The following is a 12,798-nucleotide window of genomic DNA, read 5'->3' on the forward strand; positions in this document are numbered from 1 at the left end:
TGATCGGAAATATCGCCTACATAGAGTGAAAATGTTTAAATATACAAGTAGATACAAACAATTAACAAGACAATGACAAAATTATGAAAATGATAAAAAAACAAAAAAAACAATAGCCTATAGCCTACCCCACGTTCCAAGATGTCCAAGATGTACTCATGTTGTTGCCTTTTGTAACCAGTAGGTGGCAGTGTAGGATAAGGAATAGTGCAGTTCAACTACTTAACTCATTGAGTGCCAAAAACGTAATATTACACTTTTCCTTCCCATGCGTTGAGTGCCAAAAACGTAATATTACGTTTTTAGCTTTTTTTTTTAATTACGAAACTAGACACTCTAACCCACCTTATATGTGATTTTGGGAACTCTGTGATGAATGGAAATGAAATATATGACTATCGAAAACTCATGAAAAAAATTTCTCATCTGGACATTTTATCATAACTCGGTTGCCGCTTTGGGTCGAATCAGTGACGCATGCACGTCAGGTCAAAACCAGGCCATTTTCGTGGGTCTATCACTAAGTGGCAGTCTCGCCAAGTCTCGCTGATCACTTCCCGGAAAGTTTACACAAGTAAGTAACAGGCAACACTTCATATTTCCTAAAAAACGTTATATCTCAATTTCTAGAAAAAAACAGCGATTTTGATGAAAACTAGCCACTGTTTAGCTTGGGATTTCTCAGGAACAGAGGCGTGTAGAAATACACGGTTTGCACCCACCGAGAGCTTAAAGTCTCACCTTTTAAACGAGCCATTGTATGTGTTCATAGCTATAACACAGAATATGCTGTGGCTGTACAAAAATCATCAACAATGGTCTAGATTGCTGGCACTCTAGGACAAAGCTCCCGAAAACAGCTTGGCATTCAATGAGTTAAGTAAAGGAAGAGAAAATGAAAACGAAGAAAGCAGCATGTAATGTGCAAAAGTTATATGTAATCTGTGCAGTTCATGAAATAAATGAAAACAACCTTCCAACATACATGTTGCAAAACATCTTATTTTGCAGCGCATTTCTGAAATGTTTTGTGTTGTCAGAATTTGCAGTACGTTTCTGTAATGTTTGTGTTGTCTGAATTTACAGTGTGTTTTCTAAATGCTGTTCTTTTTGACATTTTTATTTTTATTTCAGTTAACTAAATTGTTTTTTTTTCACTGATAGTTTTAGAGTCAGTTACCCTGGTTGACAGGATTGACTAATTTTATTTTATTTACTGCAGGACAGCTATACTGAACATATGCTTTTGTTTGTTTTCCCACTTTAGTCGCTGTGGCACTGCGGAATCAGAAAGTGACTTTGCCAAGGAGCTCCAAAGACATTGTGAAATTATCTAGTGGAATTTCCATTTCCCCTCTCAACGACTTCACCATATGCTTTGAGATAGCTCGTTCTGCCCAGAGAGACATTGAAATAATGTTCTCTGTTAACAGTGCAAAGGGATATGAAGTAGCTTTCGGGAAGACCCTTGGTGGGATGGCACTGATCATAGATAATAAAGAGTGCTCTATAGACAGTATAATAAACAGTGCTGATTTCACCTCAGCCATGAAGCCCTTGTGCCTCACATGGACAAAGGCTACAGGAGTGGTCGCCTTACAATTTGATGGCAACTATAGAACTTACATTTGTAATAACTTAACGAAACGCACCCTAAAATTGGAAGGTCTTCAATTAGGAGCAGGAGGCAGTGGTGTTCAAAACAATCAAGATGATGTTGGTAGTTTTGATGGTTTTATCTACAATTTCCGAATCTGGAGTAATGTCATGGCCCCCTCGGAACTCTCCTCCCTAACCTGTGACTCCATTGGAGACTTAGTCGACTGGGATAACAACTTCTGGGATATTCCGTCTTCCTACGCACTTACAGATAGCGCTCTGAGCTGCAGTAAGTATCCTATTATCTATACAATTAAATTGTTATAGGACAATTCGGCGCAAAATAAACCTAGGGTTTAATGACGCATGTGTACTGAATTCAACCGCTCACTTGGATTTGTTTTCATGCTAATTGATTGTGACCAGTTTTATCGCAACCCGCCAATTACAGTAGCTTATAACGCTAGTCGTCGGGGCATGGGTGAAGTAAAAAGAAACTGGTCACATTTGATTAGCATGAAAACAAATCCCAGACAACGGTCGAACTCGGTACACGTGTGTTATTAACCCCTAGGTTGATTTTGCGCCGGAATTGTCCTTTAAGTTAAGTTATACTTCATTGTCTAGTATGGAATTCATTTAGGAAATTTGTCCTCTGCATTTTACCCATCCGGGGGTGATGTACACACGGAGCATGAACTCACTAGGAGCACACATACACTAGAAGCACACCCGGAGCAGTGGGCAGCCAGGAGAGCAGTTAGGAGGTGCCTTGCTTAAGGGCATCTCATTCGTGGATGTGGGAAAGTGCTGTTCTATCACTCCCCCCACCCACATTTTTTTTACCAGTCAGGGATCGAACTGGCCACCATTCAGTCCCAAGTCTGAATCCCTAACCCGTAGGCCTTTCATAAATAATGTAGGATTTTTTTTTTTAAAGAAACACAACACAGCTAAGGTATTGCCATATCAAATCTGACAAACAAAAGGTAGCAGAGCTGAAAACTGAGGGAAATATTAGCTTATTACACAATGTGTTCATTACACATATATATGTATGAGATTGTTAACTGTGTGACACTTGAATTCAGATGGAATGACCAATAGGCAACAAAATTGGCATGATTACATGTTGTCTTGAAATGTCTTTTATTTTAACATTTGTAAAGATTAAAACTTCACTTTGTTCACATCACACACACTTTTCATTATTTACCAAAAAAATCTAACCAAGTGTTATTAATCTTATATTAAGATCAAACATTTTATTTGGGATTGTTTTTAGTATAAAGAGACTTACGGTACCTACATGTAGCACTCTCTCAATCATTTTGACCTAATTTAGGAAGATTTTGACTTATTTGAAGGAGTTTTATCAAGACAAATTTACATAACGCACTGGCGTTATGTAAATTTTGCTAAACACACTGGCAGACAAATTTGCTTGTTTTCAGGATGAGACATCTTAAAAGGAGTCAAACTCTTCTTAAATTAAGTCAAATGATTTTACAATAAAGAGCTAGGTAAGTCTCTTTATACTGAAAACAATATTAACTAGATTTTTTTATTTTAATATAAGTTTTTTGCAGTACAGGAGTGTATAGTTGCAGTATTGAAACACAAACAATTACACTAGTGATTGGTAATTACACTAGTATTCAGGCAGAAAGTTGCTGTGTTTCTACATAGTTTCATTGAGTAGCTAAAGTTTATCAGCCTCTCCATGTCTCCACAACAGTGTTGTAAGTTTTGCAGTGTAGCTCTTGTGTGGCTAATTAGCTAACATTTCTGTCTTTACTTTTTGACATTTTAAAGAGGAAGATCACTCAGGTGCTCAACAATGCATAGGACCATAAAGCTTTGCAACATCCAAACACAATATATTATATTGACTGTTTTTATTGTTGTAACCCTCACTAATTCTAATCTTCTCTTTACAGTCTGTTTCCCTAATTGTGTGCATTTAACAACCCCCTCATCTAGTGGTGAGTTTGCCGCTAACATACTAATGAAGTTGCTTGCTCATTTATGACAGTGTATGCTTTGGCAACAGAAGATAACATCCATTGAAATATTAGTATGCTGGTAAATTATACATATTGACATCTACTGCATTTTCACAGCTTAAAATTTATTGGGCTATTACTTGTACAGAGTATGTAAATGCAAATGCAAATGCAAAAAAATATGTTCAATGGTTATAGCCATTGTTATGATATGATTTGATGATCATTCAGGTCATCAGGATTGTGCAAAAAAGTAGGATTGTGTACTACTTGCACAGCTCCTCCAGCCTGATCAAAACAGATTAACCTGTAATGTAAGGTGTTTAAAGATAAAATCTAAGTGGTTTCGAGATGGCTTGATAGCAAATCAGAGATACCACTAACTATATCTAATAAACCACCACAAATGCATAGTTTTGCCCTGTTGCAGGAACCAGAGCCGTGGCCTACTAGTTAGGGCTTCGGCTTGGAAGCAAAGGGTTGTTGGTTTGATCCCCGACCAGTAGGAAAAATGTGGGTGGGAGAAGTGGTTGAGCAGTGCTCTCCCATGCTCTCCCCACATCCACGGCTGAAGTGCCCTTGAGCAAGGCACCTAACCCACTCACTGCTCCCTGAGCGCCACTGTTGCAAGGCAGCTCACTGCTCCGGGTTAGTGTGTGCTTCACCTCACTGTGTGCTCATTGTGTGCTTCACCTCACTGTGTGTTCACTGTGTCTCACTAATTCACGGATGGGATAAATGCAGAGACCAAATTCCTTGTATATGCAAGTATACTTGGCCTATAAACCTGGTTTACTGATTTACTTTCTAATAGGCCTACCCCTCTTTTTCCAAATCAAGACTTCAAAGTGTTTTTTTAGCTAGTTCGAGATAAGGGACCAACTGGGCGAAATAAAGGAGAAGTACTGTGAATCTTGATGTCTTCCCTCACAGACTCACACTGCTTGTCCCCGCTAACTTTGTGAGGGCTTAGGGCTGTCCCACTGTGAAATTATGAAGTGCATGATGTGCCCTTGTGGTGAGAATTAAAAATGACGTGGAAGCAAAACCGAACTGAGATGTGTTAAGAAAGGGAGACGTTCCCAGGTTTATTACAAGCCGGCCCGGAGGAGAACGTGAAACAAGTTGCCTCTAGTCACCTGTCGATTGTCGTAAGGCACTGCCTTTTATGCTGTTAGCAGGTTCTTTGTCTGCTCCAGTGGAAAAGTTCAGACACGCCCCGGACATGCGTGCTTAATTGGCACCGACCACCTATGGTGAAGTCTGGCATAAGACAAAAGCTGGGTCGTCGTACATGACAAAAGACTTGATTTGCAAATGGTCAAGGCATGTCTTCACCAGGCACAATCATCAGTTAATGCAAATATGAGGCAGACAGACTGATGAAGTTAAATCACATTCGTTTACAGTATGTACTTAAAATAATTTTTACTACACCCTTTCTGTAAGTCAGCATCTATGCAGACTTTACTCAAGGGAATTACCAACAATGTTTTACACATGCTTACCAATTACCAATGTTTTTTTTTGTACTTGAAACTTTAGTTTTTATCTTTTTATCTTTTATCTTATACCTGCCCCCCCCTTAATACTCACACTTCAGTCTTGTTTAATTAGCAATCAATATACCATTTTTTTAATAACTATTATGTAATTTATTCTTTAAAGTAGAGCTGCCACTTGATCATAAGACATTTAATTTCTGATTAATCCTGACACATGACCATAAACTTGAACAATTCATAGCGCTGCAACGTGAAATGCAGGGTTACTGGAAGGGAGGGGAGGCTGGACAGAAAAAAAACAGTAAACAACTGCCATAACATGTTTTTGGTGGTGTGGTCAATTTAACAATAGGTCACAGGTGCTGTCCCATTCCTGTTATTAGCATTTTGAACCCTTACAGCCTCTTAAACTCAATCACTTATCAATGGATGTCAGTTAAGTCTTTGAGGGTTCAGGGCTGAGACCTTAGGGGGGACATTGAGAATTAGCTACTGTGTGGGAGAGTCTACACACCGCAAAAACTGCTTATTTAATCAAATCTAACCAAGTCTTATTAATCAAGATAAAAAATCTTGTCAGATTAATAAAACTATGTGGGAACACGGCAACTTTCTGCCTGAAAACTAGTGTAATTGTTTCTGTTTCAATACTGCAACTATACAGTCCTGCACTGCAAAAACTGCTTATCTAATCAAATCTATCCAAGTGCTATTAATTAATTAATTACTTATATTAAGATAAAAAAAAATCTAGTTAATATTGTTTTCAGTATAAAGAGACTCACCTAAAAAGTGTTACATTAGTCTAATCGACTAGATATAAAAGAATGAACCAGCTTTTCAGAGTCTGCTTGAGTTAAAAAGCATCAAACCTTATCTAAGATGATAAAACACAGTTTTGGAAATATTAGATATGTGCTTCTGAAAGTTAAGATCAGCATCTAAGATCACGCCTAAATGTCTGACATTCTTACACGGTTTTATAGACAGGGGAGTTAGCAATGAATGAAACTGATGTCTCAAGACCTTAGGACCTACTAAAAGAATCTCTGTCTTATTATCATTAAGTTTTAGGAAGTTTTGGGCCATCCAAGTTTTAATATCATAAATGCATTGGATGAAGTCATTCACTAGAATAGAATTATTGGAAGAAACAGATATATATATAGTCAACGGCATATGAATGATAAGATATATTGTACTGCTGAATGATAGGCCCAAGTGGGAGAATGTACACTGCAAAAACTGCTTATCTAACAAAATCTAACCAAGTGTTATTAATCTTATATAAAGATAAAAAAAACTAGTTGATATTGTTTTCAGTATAAAGAGACTTACCTAGCGCTTTCTTGTGAAATCATTTGACTTAATTTAAAAAAAGTTTGACTTATTTTAAGACATCTCATCTTGAAAACAAGCAAATTTGTCTGCCAGTGCATTGAGTTAATTTGTCTTGATAAGACTCAATCTTTTGAGAGGGCGCTAGGTAAGTCTTTTCATACTAAAAACAATACCAAATAGATTTTTTAATCTTAATATAAGATTAATAACACTTGGTTAAAATTCATTTTTTGCAGTGTACAGATTGAAAAGCAGAGGACCAATAATTGACCCCTGAGATACCCCATATAAAATGTCAACTACATCAGATGTCAAGTTCCAACTGCGCATCATACGACAGCCTATACTCCTCTCTTGAGTTGGTGAACATCTCAAAATCTACACTACACTCAGAGCATCCACGTCCTGCGCCAATGTCTGTGAGGCGCTGTGAAATGTCTATGTGCATCGCATGCTTTGGCAACAGGTCACAGATTATGTCTGTAGGTTATAGCCTTTATGCCTCAAGAGATGCCATATCATTCAGATAGCCACAATATGCCCCGCCCCCCCCCATGAAAGAATTAGCGAAAACCGGCCTCATTTCCAGGTCTATCTAGTTCAGACCTAGCCTAGCCTACTGTCCAAATAACGCTGTTAGAATGACATTTCAGTGTTTCCCATACATTGACTAATCTGTGGCGGGGCGCCACGAAATAAAAATTGTCCGCCACAGATGAATATTCTATGTTTAATTTAATTTAATTTAATTTAAATATAAGATAAAAATCCTTGCATTGCCATTGAGCTGTGCTTTTTACGCACGCAGCCTTTCCTTACCCCGCTCTCTCTCGTAGCCTGCTGCCACTCCTCTGCATGTGCATTTAACAAAATATTCACAATTGTTGAAGGATTGTTGTTGCCACATAGCAAGGGTGTAGGTTTGGTCTGAGCTTACACCCCCCCCCCCCCCGAAAAAACAAAACAAAAAAACACTCTACTCTTTCACCAGCCACTAAAATGATTAAAATGTACTGTCCAACTACCCATGATTAAAATGTGCTATGTCCAACTTGATCTAACTACACTGTGTAGCCTACATAATCTGATTTTAGGCTACATATATGTAGGCTATATTTAACATTTATTTTCTATTTGGTCTGTTATGAAATCATGCCCATTTAAGCACAGCTCAGTTTTAAGAAACTTAAATACATGCATGCTTAGCATTTTGTGAAAAGAAATCATTAAGGCTACATTGACAAAGTGTTAACCGTGAGCTGCCTGTATACTCTCTGATTCTAATATTTACAGATATCTAGGTGATGTATGCACAGCTCAGTTTTAAGAAATGCAGCCGAAAAAACATGTTGAATTTTGCTATAATTTATTTCAAAACTGGATTACTCTGGAACATCTAACTATACACGGGAATGCATTACACCTTTGTGTTCGGTAAGGTCTGCTGTTTATTCTGATATATGGTTTGTCATGGGTTGTGTGAAGAGTGAGTAGACCTACGATATTCCACCGAGACGAATGGATGTGGAGATGGGCGCAGAGAATAATTATTAAATCTCTTGAAGTTATTTTTCTCGCGAACTGTTTATCACAGCAAACAGTGGCTAGCTAGCACCGTTTAAAAGCTGAGAAAAGGCTCTTTCATGTGACACATGTGTGATGAGTAGCCTACTTCTCGAGGAGTTCAACAGAGAAGAATGGGTGAATTTGGACGCACTTCATGCTTGAAGTAAAGCTGAAGCGCTGCATGCTGCGCAGGAGACTGCGGCTCACTGGTAGTTATTAACTTCAAATCAGCGCGATTTACCCTTATAGGCTACTGCACATTACAAGATCTGTACGAGATGATCCGCAGCACTGAAGTGAGAAATGATTTAACTCTTTGTGTAGTGCATGTGAGCGCTTTTTCCCCCATTTCAACCTGAATATTGGTGGGGACATTTCAGTCGTAATTTGACATTGGTGTGGACACGTCCTTCGGTCCCCACGCAAATCTACGCCCCTGCCACATAGAAGCATTGCATAGAAGACGTCTGGCTAAATTGCTATTAAATCCGCTTAGCATCGTGACCATGCTGCGCAAATTTGTTCAAAACTGCTGCATTGAAGTGAACTCTGCTAAGGTCTTATCACAACATAGTAGGCTACATTGAAGAGATGGACTAAGTTAAGTTATGAAATCAAGCAGTATCTCAAAGCTAACGTTAGAATACTGTTTGGATGTCGAATTTAGAATGCTTAGCCTACAGCTGCTTGTCAATTTCGTTGAAGGGCTCATTTTATTGACTCTGACACTGAATGTTTGCAAAATCCAGATGCAGTGTTGGGAGTAATGCGTTACAAAAGTAATGTAATTACTGTAATATATTGCTGTTTGCGGTAACGCGGTAATGTAAGGCATTACAAAAAAAAATTTGGGTAATATTTACTCGGTACAAACTTCAGTAATGCGCGTTACAATGCAGTTTAACCCAAAATTAAGCGCTTGTTTTGTTTTGATACATATTCGCAAACACCACGCGAGAACAACAGAGGAGAAAAAATCCGCGCAAAATGGTAGAACGTTATCTCCTGATACTGGTTGAATATGACTGTGGCTGCAGCAGACTCGCAGGCGGACTCTATTTGCTGGATGGACATAAGCCTACGCTCATTATTTTCAGCTTGTCAGAGACAAGGCTATGAAGAACATAATAGTTAATGCACTTTGTGTGCGAAACCGAAAGATCTCTCAGCTCGCGAAATAGAACAAGTAAATTAATGAAACATCTAAAGTAGTGCCACGATTCTTGATAAAACACAAACTATGCTGTTGTGCATGCCAGCTTTGTGCTGTGAACTTGAATTGAAGAGAATAAAGGGATAGAAATGCAGAAAAAGATTGTGTAGCCTGGCAGTACCACCGCTCCCACCACGCGCATCACGCACTTTGCGTTGGGCACCAAAGGACAGAGGGGGCACCCAAATGTAACCAATGAATAGTAGCTTTACTGCAAACTGCGTTTCACTCTTCATCAATAACGTTTACAATGTCAAAATGCACTAACACGATGTAACATGCAAGTTTGATACCTTTTGGGTTCTCTCAATCACCACGTAGTACTAGAATTGGTGGGTCTTCATTCATTCGTTTTCCAAGCATTTAGGCTACATGAAGCACATGATATGCTGAGTCGACTGAAACGCATTCCATTCAGATAGCTGGATACCAGGCTCATAATTCACTTGTATTCACGAAATGTAAAGCAACATGTCATTGCATACTTCCATTTCCAAAGCAATGAAGGTTGCTTAAAACAACTTGACATTGTGCATGTTATTGTTAATATTGTTGTAACTCAAACAAATAAGGCTTGTAAACAAGAGATAGCAAAAGGGCATTATGACAACGTAAAGATCAATGCTCTTAAAGTGACAGTGCACCATTTATAAGTAAAACAGCATTTCTTCAGAAATTAATGTTTAAAAATACACAGTAATGGTCTGTAAATAATAGGCCTTTTATTTTACTTTAGGTGTTTAAGTTATCATTTAAATGTCACTCACTCAAAGCCACTCACTTAGGGCACCGAAATGGCCAGCAGGCCACCATATTGACATGTCTTTATTAAAGGAACCGTATGTAAAAAATGTATTTCAATTAATCATAAAATTGCCCTGATATGTCACTAGACATTAAGAAATCATGTTCATTTCAAATACTTATATCACTGACAACAGTAGTCTGGCCACGATATTGTCATTTAAAAAGTGAAGTTGCAGCCCTCAACTGATGTTGATGTTGTCATGTTGTGTTTTGGCCTAATGCGCCACCCTCCACCTATCTACTAATCACAAAGTCAGTAGTGTTTCGTCATCCGGTTGCCAACTCTGCCAGTCAGAGGGGAGGGGAAGGGGATACACCGCTCTACAGTAATTTGAAAGTGATTGTAGTACCCGTTTTGGCCACAATCTTACATACGGTTCCTTTAAGCTTTGATTTACAATAGTAGGCTCTCTATTGATTTTAATGAGTAGGCCTAGGCCTTAAAGTTACAGTATTTCTATCACAATTTACCAGACTTTGACCTTTTGTCGGTTTTTAGCAAAATTCTGACTATGATTGTTCCTTGTATTGCATTATGAGCACTGCGCCTATTGCATTCTACTGTTGCCTTAAGCCTAGCTCAGTCATTATGCTATACCACATCTCCCTCCATTGGAAGAGCAAGCTGCATTGAGTGTAATAAACTGTATTTAGAATGGCAAATCCATATTTCTAGATATTTTGGTGAAAGCAACTTAAAAGTAATGCAATAGTAGTGTAATGCCTTACAATTCAGAGACAGTAATATTATAATGTAACAAATTACTTTGAAATGACAGTAATAAGTAATGCATAGTACATTACGATTTTGAAGTAACTTGCCCAACACTGTCCAGATGTAAATGGAAAAGTGTTTTCCAAAATTCAAAAGTGCTTGTCCCAAGGAGAAGTACGAACCTTTATTTTAACTATGTAGAAAACGTTATGAATTGCATCCACACATCAGCAGCCTTTCAACTGTGTTACAATTGCAAGGGTTCCCTCAAACGTCTTAAAAAGTGACAGGCACTCAATTAGACCTATACACTACCAAGACGATCTTAAACCCCCCCCCCCCCCCCGTTGTCAAAGTCAGCTACCGCCACAAATTGAATCCAATTCTGTGGGAAACACTGCATTTATTTTTATTTTTTGCATTTCACATTATCCATTCATTAAGTCAACATGATCTTTGTAATCCCTGGAATATGTCAAAATACTACATAATTTTTGTTTAGCAAGTGACTATAGAACTTCAAAAAGTCACATACCACTAGTTTTTCATTTTCCATTAATGAAATAATAATGAATGAATGCAAAAGTACACTGACCACAAAATGGTCAATTTAGCCGATTAGGCTATTTCTTTCTCTGAGGATTTTCTAATGGCTACTGTGTGTTGTTTTGCTTTGATAGTCTCACCATGGCTGTGTTTTAGTGATTTAAAAAAAAAGCAAAACTGCCTCTGCATCTGTGGAAACAGTGCTGAAAGTGTAGCCTTGTTGCTGTAGCCTACAGCTATCAGTATATCTATCAGTATCTTTTTTTTTTAACTGAGCAGGTAAATCTTTTGAAATTGAAGGAATTAGATGATGGCAATTAAATGGACTTCAGTGTATGACAGTCTGCTAAAGTATAATTTTTAATGATAACTTTCGATTTACATTATTTATTAGGCTATGTCTTTATTTGACTGTCACAGACAAATTTACATGACCCATTTGCAGGGACAATTCCCCGGGAGCAAATTAAGTGGCTTGCTCAGGGGACACCTATGATATTAGTGCACCCAACCCCAAATTGTTGAATATTGGACCTAAAATTTGTCTTATATGCCTCTTATACATTAACAATTCATGGTCACTTAATTTATCTATGTTCTAATCTGTGTAAAGGTACATCCATACCCACCTTGCCTTCACAAACCACCAGTTGCTCCTCTCCGGGTTTGGGCTGCCCAGGTAGGAAACATCTTCAATAATCCTGTGAACTTTGCATTATAAAGTTGTTACTTATTTTTTCAGCAGCTGGGATGTTATTGTTGTCAAAAATCACTTTTATTTTGAAATTACCTCAGCATAATTACATTTGTGGTGGTGGTGTAGTGTTCATAATGGGGGGGGGGGGGGGGGGGTAGATGGTAGCTGGGCTGTTAAAAACCCTCTGCAGGGCTTTCTGCTCCTTCCTGATGATGCAGTATGTAAGAACGCTTTCCACTGTGCATCAGTAAAAGTTCACAAGGAGGTACTATGGCAGTTTGGCTTGTCTCAGTTTCCTCAGGAAGTAGATGCCTTGTTGTGCCTTGCTGATGAAGGTGGAGGTGTGTATGGCTGAGGATAAGTCCACCGAGTTGTGTGTCCTAACTAATTTGAGACTGGAGACACTCACCACGGGCTCCCCGTTATTGCAAACCTGGTCTAAAGTGAAAGGCGCATTCAATGCAGGCGCTCCTGCAGGTGTACGTGCGTACACACTGTGCGTACCATCAGGCTACTCAACAACGAGAGAAAAATTCCCTTGTGTGTGTGTGTATTCACACCAAATTGGCCCACCATACCTTCACAACTATGCACAGTATCCTATTAGCTATTTTTTTCAGGCTATGTTTTTGATTGTAACCCCCTGTCAGTCAATAGTAATAGTCAATTGTATATACCCTCTATACACATACTAAAAAAGTTGCTATTCTGCTGGGATTAAAATATTGCAAATTGCCCTTATAATAAATAAGTGTCCATATTATATACAATATCAATATAGATACGCAATATAACATATATAG

The 12,798-nt window shown here is 38.3% G+C and overlaps 1 protein-coding gene across 7 annotated transcripts in view; it reads left to right on the top strand.

The window, feature by feature from the left end:
- The window catches only part of adgrg6 (adhesion G protein-coupled receptor G6), a 122,953-nt gene that overhangs the window by 44,016 nt on the left and 66,139 nt on the right, over nucleotides 1–12,798 (top strand). For 4 of the 7 annotated variants that reach the window (XM_076273018.1, XM_076273020.1, XM_076273023.1 and 1 more), the window contains exons 4-6: nucleotides 1,268–1,888; nucleotides 3,540–3,584; nucleotides 11,912–11,977. In XM_076273018.1, coding sequence (XP_076129133.1) covers nucleotides 1,268–1,888; nucleotides 3,540–3,584; nucleotides 11,912–11,977 — 732 coding nt within the window. The remainder of the gene's footprint in view (nucleotides 1–1,267; nucleotides 1,889–3,539; nucleotides 3,585–11,911; nucleotides 11,978–12,798) is intronic. The other 3 variants (XM_076273019.1, XM_076273021.1, XM_076273024.1) reach the window with 1 other exon arrangement.

This window comes from Alosa pseudoharengus, unplaced genomic scaffold (genome assembly GCF_046254945.1).
Source record: "Alosa pseudoharengus isolate Yale_2024_CS ecotype anadromous, Long Island Sound unplaced genomic scaffold, YU_APseudo_1.1 YU_APseudo_1.1_scf_7, whole genome shotgun sequence".
Lineage (NCBI taxonomy): Eukaryota > Metazoa > Chordata > Actinopteri > Clupeiformes > Clupeidae > Alosa > Alosa pseudoharengus.